The 14,706-nt window shown below is 43.7% G+C and overlaps 1 protein-coding gene across 1 annotated transcript in view; it reads right to left on the reverse strand.

Annotated features, from left to right (window-relative positions):
* Positions 1-8,100: 8,100 nt before the first annotated feature.
* The window catches only part of stum (stum, mechanosensory transduction mediator homolog), a 31,580-nt gene continuing 24,974 nt past the window's right edge, over positions 8,101-14,706 (reverse strand). Inside the window, exons 2-4 of the mRNA XM_002941130.5 lie at positions 14,391-14,570; positions 11,381-11,389; positions 8,101-11,021 (exon numbers count right to left, since the gene is read on the reverse strand). Coding sequence (XP_002941176.2) covers positions 10,987-11,021; positions 11,381-11,389; positions 14,391-14,570 — 224 coding nt within the window. The 3' untranslated portion in view covers positions 8,101-10,986. The remainder of the gene's footprint in view (positions 11,022-11,380; positions 11,390-14,390; positions 14,571-14,706) is intronic.

Genomic DNA, 14,706 nt, shown 5'->3' on the forward strand with positions numbered 1-14,706 from the left:
GGGATAGCAGGTATAGTAGGGAGAGATGGTGCCTATAGTAGCAGTGGGGGGATAATAGCCTCTGGGAAGGGACTGGGGCTGTGGGATAGCAGGTATAGTAGGGAGAGATGGTGCCCTATAGTAGCAGTGGGGGATAATAGCCTCTGGGAAGGGACTGGGGCTGTGGGATAGCAGGTATAGTAGGGAGAGATGGTGCCTATAGTAGCAGTGGGGGGATAATAGCCTCTGGGAAGGGACTGGGGTGGAAGCAGTAGTAGGGAGATGGGCCTATAGTAGCATGGGGATATAGCCCTGGAAGGGACGGGCTGGATAGCAGGAGTAGGGAGGTGGCCTATAGTAGCAGTGGGGGGATAATAGCCTCTGGGAAGGGACTGGGGCTGTGGGATAGCAGGTATAGTAGGGAGAGATGGTGCCTATAGTAGCAGTGGGGGGATAATAGCCTCTGGGAAGGGACTGGGGCTGTGGGATAGCAGGTATAGTAGGGAGAGATGGTGCCTATAGTAGCAGTGGGGGGATAATAGCCTCTGGAAGTGGGGGGATAATAGCCTCTGGGAAGGGACTGGGGCTGTGGGATAGCAGGTATAGTAGGGAGAGATGGTGCCTATAGTAGCAGTGGGGGATAATAGCCTCTGGGAAGGGACTGGGGCTGTGGGATAGCAGGTATAGTAGGGAGAGATGGTGCCTATAGTAGCAGTGGGGGGATAATAGCCTCTGGGAAGGGACTGGGGCTGTGGGATAGCAGGTGGTAGTAGGGAGAGATGGTGCCTATAGTAGCAGTGGGGGATAATAGCCTCTGGGAAGGACTGGGGCTGTGGGATAGCAGGTATAGTAGGGAGAGATGGTGCCTATAGTAGCAGTGGGGGGATAATAGCCTCTGGGAAGGGACTGGGGCTGTGGGATAGCAGGTATAGTAGGGAGAGATGGTGCCTATAGTAACAGTGGGGGGATAATAGCCTCTGGGAAGGGACTGGGGCTGTGGGATAGCAGGTATAGTAGGGAGAGATGGTGCCTATAGTAACAGTGGGGAGATAATAGCCTCTGGGAAGGGACTGGGGCTGTGGGATAGCAGGTATAGTAGGGAGAGATGGTGCCTATAGTAGCAGTGGGGAGATAATAGCCTCTGGGAAGGGACTGGGGCTGTGGGATAGCAGGTATAGTAGGGAGAGATGGTGCCTATAGTAGCAGTGGGGGGATAATAGCCTCTGGGAAGGGACTGGGGCTGTGGGATAGCAGGTATAGTAGTAGTTGTAAGAAGGCAGGTTGTAGAATTAGACTGTAAGCTCTGCAGCCCCCCCGTACCTAAAAACCATGACATAGAATATCCACATGCAAAAGAAACTACTCATACAACTAAATGAATGGAAACACAGAGAGTGATATTCTGAGTTCTTTAGTAATTTAGTTTATTTAAGGGAATATAAGAGCATCACGTGACCCTCGGGCCCTTAGCAACGAGCCTGGAACTGACCCCGCTGTTTGGAAATAACATTTATTTAACATAATTTGTAATATTAATATCCAAACATGAATAGAATTGAATTTATCACCAGTTGGATTTGCTGTTTCTTTAAGAAAGCGATGATCCCGGGGGCGGGTAGTAAGGAAGCTGCTCCTGTCCTCCTATTGTAAAGCTAATATAGGGCACAACATGACATTCACACTCAGTACAGAGGTGCCACAGGTATGGAAGCTTATTGTGCTGCCGGGAGTTGCAGCACAACAACGGCCGACTGGAAATGCCAGCCTCCCCCATTATGCCCCTGGCCACACCCACAACCTTGGGGCATATATTATGGGAAGCAGGAGACTGGGGGAAGCAGAACTGATTGAAAAACATAGAGGAGAAAGTAGCTAAGGGCTATTGTTAGGGGAATGTAACATAATAGGAGGTTTATGGCTTAAGAGACTCAAGGCTACAACTGCAGGCTGAAACCTTCATAGAAACCAGGGGTGAGAGGAAACGGCGAGGAATCAAACACACCCCGGGCAACATTTCTATGAACCATTCCAGTTTAATTGGCCTAATCCCCTCCCTCCTCTAATTAACAGGAGATTTAACACAGGCATTTGCTACAGGGAACAGCGGCATTTACAGGCAATGACTGCCATCTAGTGGCCACATCACCCAATCACAGGGCTTTCCCTGCTCAATTGTATTCAATGACATTGGAAAAGTGGCTACAAAACTGTGGGGCTGGCACCCCTGGGTGTGTTTGGGGTGGGTGGGGTAGTGTCACATTGGCTCAGCCTGGGGGCTAATTAGGTTGGGAATTGGGCTGATTGCCCCTTTGATCTCCTAGACACAGCCAAAACCCCATCCTGAAGGTCATTTGCAACCTTATTATGAACTAAAGAGGGGCCCTGACTGAAGGTTGGACCCCCAGGAGGAGGGGCTTGATCCAGAAAAGCCCCACAAACACTGCCTTAGATTGAAATACACACAAGTGCATATGCACAGCTTACTTTCCCTTTGAACTAGGGTAGAAAGGGCCCCTCCGATGCCCCCATAGGTACCAGCATTATGTCTTTAATACAGAAATCTGTGTGTTTTATTGGGTTTCTCCCATGTTTGTTACAATCAATGCCTGATTTTGGCTTGTGCTGGTCGAGGTTGGCATTGGGGCAAATGGAGACCAAGTATAAAAACCATAGTACATTGCCCCTTGGTGTCTGGGTGCTGCCATACTGGCACCTTATAGTAGCCATATACAGTACTATATGGGAGTGATCAAAAGGCTGAGAAGGCTGGTTCTGATGATATCAGGAGGCTTTGCAGCAATGCCATATTCCGAGGATTTTGGTGTAATGTGTATCTCATAGTTTGGGTTTAATCAGGGGATAAAGTGGGAGAGAAGCTGTAAAGTCTCTGGCTAAATGAGCCCTAAATATCATTGGAAAGGTACAAAGATTTGTAGTATTTCATCTTTTGTGCCATTAGGATAGACAGGGGACCTATTAGGACTGGGATTTGGGTGCTATCGGCTTCCTGGGATCTTTACTGTGTCACTGACCAACTGCAAATGTGCTTTAAATGATAATAAAACTGTATATTGTAACTTTCTGCAGCTGCCAGCAGAGGGCGACTGTGAGTGGAGCCACTGTAAAGGTTTAGCAGCTGATTGGGGTCCTTGCAGATTCGGCAGTTTATCTGCCCTTGTATGGAGACTAAAATTGTCCAGATGTGGATCGGGCAGGATTGATTTTCCCATCGGATTGGGGTTCTCACTCCGACAAGTCCTGCAATACAATTGTTTGGCACTTAGGTGGGCAAATCGGTGGAAAGATCTGCTTGTTTGGCGACCTCACCTCATCTTATAGTGTATGGGCAGCTTAATATGTGTACAGCAAGCAAAGGGTTATTCCTCTATAGACCTGGAAACTAAGGGATTTCCTTGGCCTGTATTCTTCCGTTGTGCCACTAGGTGGCAGCATTGTCTACGGCCATTTTACATAAATGTACTATTTCCCGAAGTAACGGTTTCTATATGAGATGATGATGATTAATGGAGCGAAAGCATTGGTGGAAAGCTACAGGCAAAGGGTTTGAGCAAAAGAGCCCACAAGAGCTTACAATCTAAAGGAAATTTAGAATTAAACTCTCCTTTCTTAGCTCCACCCACAGCTGCCGGATTCTTATTTCCATTCAAACATCCATAACTCCATGTGGGACCCGTAACCAGGCTCTGAACTGAATGCCTGCACTTCTTCTGTGCACCACTAGGTGGCAGTAAGGTCCAGACCAAACGCTTCTCTACTGCTATTTAAAGGGGAAGTATATATCTATTTACACCTTTGCTAAATTCCGATGTTGCACCAATATGCAGGCCCTGGGATTTCAGGCTCAGAGTTATACAGGGAACCCTGAGTATCACTCATGTATTATAAGGGGTAATGTACCCCCTACTGTAAATGATAAGGATATTAGCAGTCACTGAGGGGTTCTGTGCCCCCCATATAAAGGCACAAGGCTGCAGGCTGAGTTATACAGGGAACTCTGAGTATCACTCATGTATTATAAGGGATAATGTACCCCCTACTGTAAATGATAAGGATATTAGCAGTCACTGAGGGGTTCTGTGCCCCCCATATAAAGGCACAAGGCTGCAGGCTGAGTTATACAGGGAACTCTGAGTATCACTCATGTATTATAAGGGATACTGTACCCCCTACTGTAAATGATAAGGATATTAGCAGTCACTGAGGGGTTCTGTGCCCATATAAAGGCACAAGGCTGCAGGCTGAGTTATACAGGGAACTCTGAGTATCACTCATGTATTATAAGGGATAATGTACCCCCTACTGTAAATGATAAGGATATTAGCAGTCACTGAGGGGTTCTGTGCCCATATAAAGGCACAAGGCTGCAGGCTGAGTTATACAGGGAACTCTGAGTATCACTCATGTATTATAAGGGATAATGTACCCCCTACTGTAAATGATAAGGATATTAGCAGTCACTGAGGGGTTCTGTGCCCATATAAAGGCACAAGGCTGCAGGCTGAGTTATACAGGGAACTCTGAGTATCACTCATGTATTATAAGGGATAATGTACCCCCTACTGTAAATGATAAGGATATTAGCAGTCACTGAGGGGTTCTGTGCCCATATAAAGGCACAAGGCTGCAGGCTGAGTTATACAGGGAACTCTGAGTATCACTCATGTATTATAAGGGATAATGTACCCCCTACTGTAAATGATAAGGATATTAGCAGTCACTGAGGGGTTCTGTGCCCCCCATATAAAGGCACAAGGCTGCAGGCTGAGTTATACAGGGAACTCTGAGTATCACTCATGTATTATAAGGGATAATGTACCCCCTACTGTAAATGATAAGGATATTAGCAGTCACTGAGGGGTTCTGTGCCCATATAAAGGCACAAGGCTGCAGACTGAGTTATACAGACACATGACATAGTAGAAGAGGCTGAGGAAGGAACTCCTTACTATGAGACATGGGGGGTTAAACTGATACAAGGGGGGGCTCCTGTGAGAGAGACACAAACACATTTTCTCTCGGGAATCTTTTTACCTTCAGTGATGAAGAAGAGGAGCCTGAGCGACTGAATAAACACAAACCTATTTCTGCCTGTCGGGTTTGCAGATGGCAGATGGCACCCCGGGCACCGCTCCGGCTCAGTGATCATTGGCCGTCCTGTCACCCTCTGTGCCCAGCGGTGAGTACATGGCAGCTGGGGGGGGAGCAGTCACATCTCTGTGTCGGGCAGGGGACCATGAATGACTAAATGTGACTTCAGCAACACGCGAGGCGCCACTTTCCTTCCCCCCAGTCCCACCGGCACATTCAAACTGCCACTTCTGGCCAAGTAGTGACTCCCAGTAACACTATAACAGCTGCACCGCTCCCAGCGCCAATACTAAATGTAGCTAATAATACAGTATATATATCCACAAGCCCCCCCCTTAGTGATGTCATCAGTTATAATCAGAGCTTAGTGATGTCATCAGTTATAATTGGAGCTTAGTGATGTCATTTCTGTCACATGACTCACTGAAACTTGTATATTATAATAAATATAGTACCCCCTGTTGGAAAATATGAAGATGTTAGAAGTCATCGAGGAGTTCCATGACCGAAGGCATCGTGCTTTTATACAGGTCATGGAACTCCTCTGGGGCTTATAATATCCCTATATGTTACAATAGGGGGTACTTTATTCACTATATATTATAAGGAACTCCTCGGGGACTTATAATATCCCTATATGTTACAATAGGGGGCACATTATTCACTATATATTATAAGGAACTCCTCGGGGGCTTATAATATCCCTATATGTTACAATAGGGGGCACATTATTCACTATATATTATAAGGAACTCCTCGGGGGCTTATAATATCCCTATATGTTACAATAGGGGTACTTAATTCACTATATATTATAAGGAACCCTTTAGGGGCTTATAATATCCCTATATGTTACAATAGGGGGTACTTTATTCACTATATATTATAAGGAACTCCTCTGGGGCTTATAATATCCCTATATGTTACAATAGGGGGCACTTTATTCACTATATATTATAAGGAACTCCTCGGGGACTTATAATATCCCTATATGTTACAATAGGGGGTACTTTATTCACTATATATTATAAGGAACCCCTTGGGGGCTTATAATATCCCTATATGTTACAATAGGGGGCACTTTATTCACTATATATTATAAGGAACTCCTCGGGGGCTTATAATATCCCTATATGTTACAATAGGGGGTACTTTATTCACTATATATTATAAGGAACCCTTTAGGGGCTTATAATATCCCTATATGTTACAATAGGGGGCACTTTATTCACTATATATTATAAGGAACCCCTCGGGGGCTTATAATATCCCTATATGTTACAATAGGGGGTACTTTATTCTCTATGTATTATAAGGAACTCCTCGGGGACTTATAATATCCCTATATGTTACAATAGGGGGTACTTTATTCACTATATATTATAAGGAACTCCTCGGGGGCTTATAATATCCCTATATGTTACAATAGGGGGTACTTTATTCACTATATATTATAAGGAACCCCTCGGGGGCTTATAATATCCCTATATGTTACAACAGGGGGTACTTTATTTATTATAATATACAAGTTTCAGGCTATTATTATAATCCTCTGTTGGATTTACTGTTCTGCTATATATAATTAGCGCTATATAAATAAAGATACAGAGCATTCCTGTTTGCCATTGGCCGGGCAGTACAATTCCCATAGGCACCAAGGCAATCCAGTCCAACAGTGGGCGGGCAGCGTTGGCATCATGGAGTCGGACTCTGCAAATGAGCAATGGGCACCGATTCAAACGGGCGCGTTCATTAAGGCGGCTCTGCCAACAACATCAATTTACTCATTAGCTCCCTAATTATACAGGGAAACACGAGCACTGGCATCAACATGGGCAAACGCCTGGCACTGGGCACGGGGCCCCTAAACTCACAATCTGGGAGCTTCTATTCACTCGCACTGACCCCTGTGGGAACGTGTGATACGGATTAGACTGTAAGCTCTGGGGCAGAGACTGATGGGAATGATGTATATAATAAATATAATAAATAAAGTACCCCCTATTGTAACATATAGGGATATTATAAGTCCCCGAGGGATATTATAATATATAGTGAATAAAGTGCCCCCTATTGTAACATATAGGGATATTATAAGCCCCCGAGGAGTTCCTTATAATATATAGTGAATAAAGTGCCCCCTATTGTAACATATAGGGATATTATAAGCCCCCGAGGAGTTCCTTATAATATATAGTGAATAAAGTACCCCCTATTGTAACATATAGGGATATTATAAGCCCCCGAGGGGTTCCTTATAATATATAGTGAATAAAGTGCCCCCTATTGTAACATATAGGGATATTATAAGCCCCCGAGGAGTTCCTTATAATATATAGTGAATAAAGTGCCCCCTATTGTAACATATAGGGATATTATAAGCCCCCGAGGAGTTCCTTATAATATATAGTGAATAAAGTGCCCCCTATTGTAACATATAGGGATATTATAAGCCCCCGAGGAGTTCCTTATAATATATAGTGAATAAAGTACCCCCTATTGTAACATATAGGGATATTATAAGCCCCCGAGGAGTTCCTTATAATATATAGTGAATAAAGTACCCCCTATTGTAACATATAGGGATATTATAAGCCCCCGAGGAGTTCCTTATAATATATAGTGAATAAAGTACCCCCTATTGTAACATATAGGGATATTATAATATTTATACAGGTCACGGAACTCCAAGGTGACCTCTAATATCCTTATATTTTACATCAGGGGGTACTTTATTTATTATAATATACAAGTACACATCTGCTTTGCTTTTTCACCCCTGCCCACCCCCTAGAAACCCCAGTGTGGGGGCAGGACAGCTGCCTTCTCTGCCCGACCAACATAGGGCAACCGTATTGGGCACAGCTTCTATTAAACTGTCCCCCAAATTGTGTCTTTATGGGGAAACCGACTGCCATTTGCTTCCTGCAGGTTGCAGTTCTCTTGGTGGCCAGAAGGTGGCGGCGCGCTTGATTAGTCACAACACTGAGTGCAAAACAATGAAACGCAGAATAACTGTAAATATCACAACAACATTTTATTAAATACAAATGAGGAGGGCGGAGCCTCCGAACATGAACGCCGTCCGTTAAAAAACATTAAAAAACACACTAAATAAAATTCCTCATGCTTTGTATAATCGGATACAAGAATAACGTCATTTACACAGTAATGTACATGGGCAGCCCCCCCGTATGTACAAAACCCAAACCGGGGGCTTCCGTGCCCCTCCCCCCCATTAAAATACCAGTGTCAAGTCTATGGTTCTGGGCTTCTCTTTGACCCTGAGAGATCACTGATATTCCTTAACCAAGGTCTGCCCAATCCCCACCTGTTTCTCAGTAAGCACCACCCCTTTCATGGCAGTTTGACCCCTGAAGGGAGCTGCCATCTTGTTTGAGGGATTCTCCTTAGACGTATAAAACCCCACCATCACTCTCTGGGACTCCATTTCATTATGCATTCCCGTCTGTGGAGTCTCCCTCAGCTACGGTAAACACTATGGCAGCTCCCTTTCCCTTAAGCCTGGGAGCTGCCATTTTGCTTCTGGGCTGATGCATTCCCCATAGACTTCCAGGTCTAGTGCCATCTAGTGGTGACAAACAGCCTGTGCTCTCTGTGTGTGACTGGTCCCGCTAATACATTCAGATACATTGTATCCAGGGGAGGAGTCTTCTATAAGCAATGGCTTCCTGCATAGCTGTGTGTCTAAAGGACAAGGAAAGCCAAATCCAATGTGGGTGGGGGGGGTGGGTTAATATCTCTGACTTTTTCCTTGGACCCTTCTTTAATAAATTCACCGGCCCAGTTTAGTTAATATACCCGCGATGCCATTTTAACTCCCGGGCAGATATTATTTAAGGTTATCTTACCCTTTACAAGTGCAGCCAATAATACAAACGCCGGACAGATACTCGGTGCTGCTATGAGTTGTGACTCACGAGCCAATTTTAGCTCCATGTGACATTTAGTCTACACGGAATGAGCCCTTTGCGGCAGTCAGAGTTCATGGGAAATGTCTGTTACAGCCGAGCGGCTGAGCCCATCTGGCAGCGGCCTACGAATTCCTTGGATATGACAAATTTCCTATTTAAAGGGGAACTTAACATTAAGGAGCTTGAGTTCTTATTATTTTTGATGTTGAAATGATTTGCTTTCCCATTGGTTAGACGGGAGCCAATGAAAGAAAAGCACCACATGCCCCTCCCTCTGCCCTATTACACATTAACCCCTCCCACTGAATGCCCACCTTCTTTACGATGCCCCCTTTTTGGGACCACTTTTGTCACGGGGTCCATGACTGCACCACCCCCTGTACCCTCTTGGTGTGATGGCCCAAAATAGAAAAAATTCAAAATGGAAGATTAAAGAACAAAGAATAGAAACAAATAAAAGTCCCACAAAGAAAGACCAATTGCAAATTCCTGTACAATATCACCGTCGGATACTGGAAGCTCATTTAACCCTGGAAACACGAGAGATTACATGGAATGATGACTGTGGACAATTGATCTGATTAAATGCAAGTGTAGGCGGAGCTGTCTCCTACAGTAATATAATGGGGCGGAGCTGGGGGTGTGGTTGGAGTGGAACTGGGAGTGGCCAGATATTTTATTTGAATAGTGACTGCAGACAAATGATCTGATAAAATGCAATTATAAGCCGAGCTGTCACCCAGATTGATATAATGGGGCGGAGCAGGGGGTGTGGTTGGCGTGGAACTGGGAGTGGCCAGGCAAGAATAGAATTATTTCAAGAGATATTTTCTTTGAATAGTGACTGCAGACAAATGATCTGATAAAATGCAATTATAAGCAGAGCTGTCACCCAGATTGTTATAATGGGGCGGAGCAAGGGGTGTGGTTGGGGTGGAACTGGGAGTGGCCAGGCCGGATATTTTCTTTGAATAGTGACTGCAGACAAGTGATCTGATAAAATGCAAGTATAAGCAGAGCTGTCACCCAGATTGATATAATGGGGCGGAGCTGGGGGTGTGGTTGGGGAGGAACTGGGAGTGGCCAGGCAAGAATAGAATTATTTCAAGAGATATTTTCTTTGGATAGTGACTGCAGTAGAGCTGTCACCCAGATTGATATAATTGGGCGGAGCTGGGGGTGGGGCCAAGCAAGAATAGAATTGTGATATTTTCATCAAATATAGTTTTGCTGGTGCCCAAACATGAGAATATTGTGTAGAGTGTTTCAGCTACTATTTAACGAACACACACTGAGTGGGAGCTGCCATACTGCTTATCTACCAATGAAATATCCCTTATACGCTCCAACAAAATTGCTCCTCCTAGTGGCTGAAGAACACATGGACTTAGATAAAGAATATGCTCTCTCAGTACAAGGTCCAGACATATATATATATCAGTTGTTCATTGGCCATAGAGTCCGTCCAGCAGGGAGGAAACACAAATAATACATGAATATACTGCAGAGAGGGTTTGCTTGCCCTTTGTAGTTCCTGTAAATAAGGGAATGAAGAATGAAATGGGAAGAATGTAGGTTCCGTCTCTCAATGCCACGGTCTGGAAGCCACGTTGGGACCAGTGGAAGCCATATTTTACCCCCGGCCACTGGCGGTACTAATGGAACTTGGATACTGATAATAGTCAGATTTGGTACCAACAGAAGCAGAACAGCGGTGCCGGTTGGCTGGATCCCAATGAAAGTCAAATGCTGGTTGTTTCTTCCCTAACGAACCGCTAATTCAGCATCAGATTCCAGTCCGGAGCCCAGATTTGGTGTTGTGAGTGGAGATCAGAATATCTGGGAACATTCCGCCACTGGAACAAATGGGGTCCGGTTCCTTATGGGTCAGTGCCGAGCTCCGAGGGGAAGATTCATGTTATAAATACTGAGTAGAACTGCCGGGAGGGGGGGTTCCATCAACTCACAGCTGCTGCGGAATCCCCTGGTCTCTGTACCCTGCACCGACATAGAAACATTATAGTGTTACAGCCAGCCCGGATAGAACCCCCATACCTATATCTATCTATCTATTATCTATCTATCTATCTATCTATCTATCTATCTATCTATCTATCATCTATCTCTCTATCTATCTATCTATCTATCTATCTATCATCATCATCTATCTATCTGTCTATCTATGTCTATCATCTATCTATCTATCTATCTATCATCTATCTATCTGTCTATCTATGTCTATCTATATCTATTTGGCTGCTGGATTAATGGACCAGAATAGGCTCATATGTCCCTGTGAGGCCCCTCGGGCTTTGGTTCTACCAGAGAGACCCAAGATGGGAACAGGAACCACCTACCTTGTGAGACTTTGAAGAAAGATGAGGAAATATGAAAGAAAAAAGAAAAAAATATCTTATTAATCTCATTGTCACATGTTCATATACCAAATACTCATATATACCCAATACTGTCTCATATATACCCAATACTGTCTCATATACACCCAATACTGTCTCATATATACCCAATACTGTCTCATATATACCCAATACTGTCTCATATACACCCAATACTGTCTCATATATACCAAATACTGTCTCATATATACCCAATACTGTCTCATATACACCCAATACTGTCTCATATATACCCAATACTGTCTCATATATACCCAATACTGTCTCATATACACCCAATACTGTCTCATATATACCCAATACTGTCTCATATACACCCAATACTGTCTCATATATACCAAATACTGTCTCATATATACCCAATACTGTCTCATATATACCCAATACTGTCTCATACATACCCAATACTGTCTCATATACACCCAATACTGCCTCATATATACCCAATACTGTCTCATATATACCCAATACTGTCTCATATATACCCAATACTGTCTCATATACACCCAATACTATCTCATATATACCCAATACTATCTCATTTATCAAATACTGTCTCATATACCAAATACGGTCTTATATATACCCAATATTGTCTCATATACCAAATACTGTCTTATATATACACCCAATACTGTCTCATATATACCCAATACTGTCTTGTCTCATATATACCCAGTACTGTCTCATATACCAAATACTGTCTTATATATACACCCAATACTGTCTCATATATACCCAATACTGTCTTGTCTCATAAATACCCAGTACTGTCTCATATACCAAATACTGTCTTATATATACACCCAATACTGTCTCATATATACCCAATACTGTCTTGTCTCATATATACCCAGTACTGTCTCATATACCAAATACTGTCTCATATATACCCAGTACTGTCTCATATACCCAATACTGTCTCATATATACCCAATACTAGTAGTTAGGCAGGTTATATATAGGCATTATGGTTGAACGTGATGGACGTATGTCTTTTTTCAACCCAACTTACTATGTTACTATGTATATATACCCAATACTGTCTCATATATACCCAATGATGTCTTGTCTCACATATACCCAATACTGTCTCATATATACCCAATGATGTCTTGTCTCATATATACCCAGTACTGTCTCATATACCAAATATTGTCTTATATATACCCAATACTGTCATATTTACTCAATATTATCTCATATATACATTGCACTCTCTCATTTCTAATACAGCAAGTGCACTAAAAAAAAGTAATCAAACCTATTGATCAAAAAGAATTATTAAACATTCACATTGCCGCCTGTCCCATTGACCCAGAAAGCTCGGTTTTTCAAGTGCTTCAAGGCTTTTTTTTCAGTGACGCGCAGCGCCAATATCATCACGCCGCTCTGTTCAGGTTAAAACCCAGCAAAGGTGGCAACCCTCCATTCCCCACTCTAAACCCATCCCTAACAACTGATGTAAATAAAGGGCAACTGAAGTTGCAATAGGAATTTGTTCCGCCAGGTTGTGTTACACGACTCCCCTGCCCAGTATTCTCCCTGTATCTGCCAACCTTCCTGGCCCTGGCGCCACCTATGCTTGATTTATTGCTGATCAGAGCCCCAGCAATGAGCCACATTAATACAGATTTTTATTTTGTTTCCCTTTCAAAAGCCGCAGAAAGTCTCTTTATTATGTTCCCGAGATGAAGGGACTGTACCCGACAAAGGGAAAATTACCGTCCCCCTCCCCAGTGCCTCTCAAATGCTAATTAACAGATGTGCTCCATGTATCTGCTATAAAAAGAACTAATTGTATTCTCCAGTAATGAAATGGAATCCGCTTCCTTCCCTGATAGAACACACAGGCCCGGCCCGACCCGGCGTAATTACAGCAGGACCCTACGAAGGGTTAAAGGAAGAGCGGGCCCAGTAATCAGCCACAGGAGACTCATTAAATGGAGAAAATCTGTGTTTTTAAGGCAGGAAGAGAAAGGGTCTCGCTGGGGATGGAGATACATGTAGGTTGCTCAGGGCTGGGAGTCTGGCTGCCTCCGTGTGTGACTTCAGGGTAACAAGAAAGCTGTCAGGCATCGCGGAGAGAAATGAGGAGAAGGGCACGAAGATCATTGTGTTACAGGCAAACTGGAGCCAAAATAGATCCCGACTCCCAAGAGCAATAGGAACCTTCTATTCATGTGTGTGTGTCTCTATCCAGTGCTATCTGGGTATATATATCTATAGATCTCCATAAAGGTGTAAACGCAGAAACGGCGATCTAAATACATTTTGCATTTTTATTATATATTATTTAACATCCTGGAAGTGCTGCATTCTTTGCTGTGTTTATTTGAACTATAACTTGCCACCCAGATAGCCTTTATTGTTGGCGAGGGCCCTTTCTACTATGCCCATTCTCTTTCTCTATCTCTTTATTTATATACATCAGCAATCAGACACCATAATTAGCACATAGAAAAGGGCAATTTCACCAGGCAGAATGGCCAATTCTAGGCAACTTTTCAACTGGTCTTCATTATTTATTTTTTATTGTTTTCGAATTATTTGCCTTCTTCAAAATCTTTGCAGTTTTTAAATGGGGGACATTGACCTCCAATTAGGGGCAGGCAAGTGGCAGGGCCCACCAAGTTTTTTCCTTGTAGTCCGGTGGGCCACTCTGACCCTGGATATAAACTATATGTTGGTTAAGTATTCACTCTGGAGGTATAGTTTTCCTTTAATTGGTTTCTGTTGCTCATTGCTCCATAGAGGTAGAGAATTATGAAGTTGGAGACACCATGATTGGAGGAAACAGTAACCAAACTGCTTTCTGATTCGATGCCTGTGTCTCTTATCACATTCTCAAGCTGTCAATGGCTATAGTTATGGCAGACGGACATTGATCCAGATTCCCCTCCAATCCGTTCAGCTCTGATATAAGCACATTTATGAATTAGTCACTTACTTGCAAGGATGACCATGTCCATTCCCCAGAATATACTCATGATCCACCCCACCATTACAATCGCTGTGAGGATCTGGATGAGAGCGGCGGCAATGTTTAGCCAAAAAACGCAGCACATGTGTCTGTCCGGAAGGTCTGTCCTGGCCCCACACAGTACGGTGAAAGCTGATACAAACGTTCCTAAAAAGAAGTAGAAGAGAAAATATCATGCAGGGAAATCCTAGGCACCAGGGTGGCTTCTAAGCAAAGCTCCCCTGTCCCCAAATTGCTGGCAGCAATTCCAGATCCAGTAGTGTAGAAAATGAGCCCATTCAGC

This window comes from Xenopus tropicalis, chromosome 5, assembly GCF_000004195.4.
Source record: "Xenopus tropicalis strain Nigerian chromosome 5, UCB_Xtro_10.0, whole genome shotgun sequence".
Classification (NCBI taxonomy): Eukaryota; Metazoa; Chordata; class Amphibia; order Anura; family Pipidae; genus Xenopus; species Xenopus tropicalis.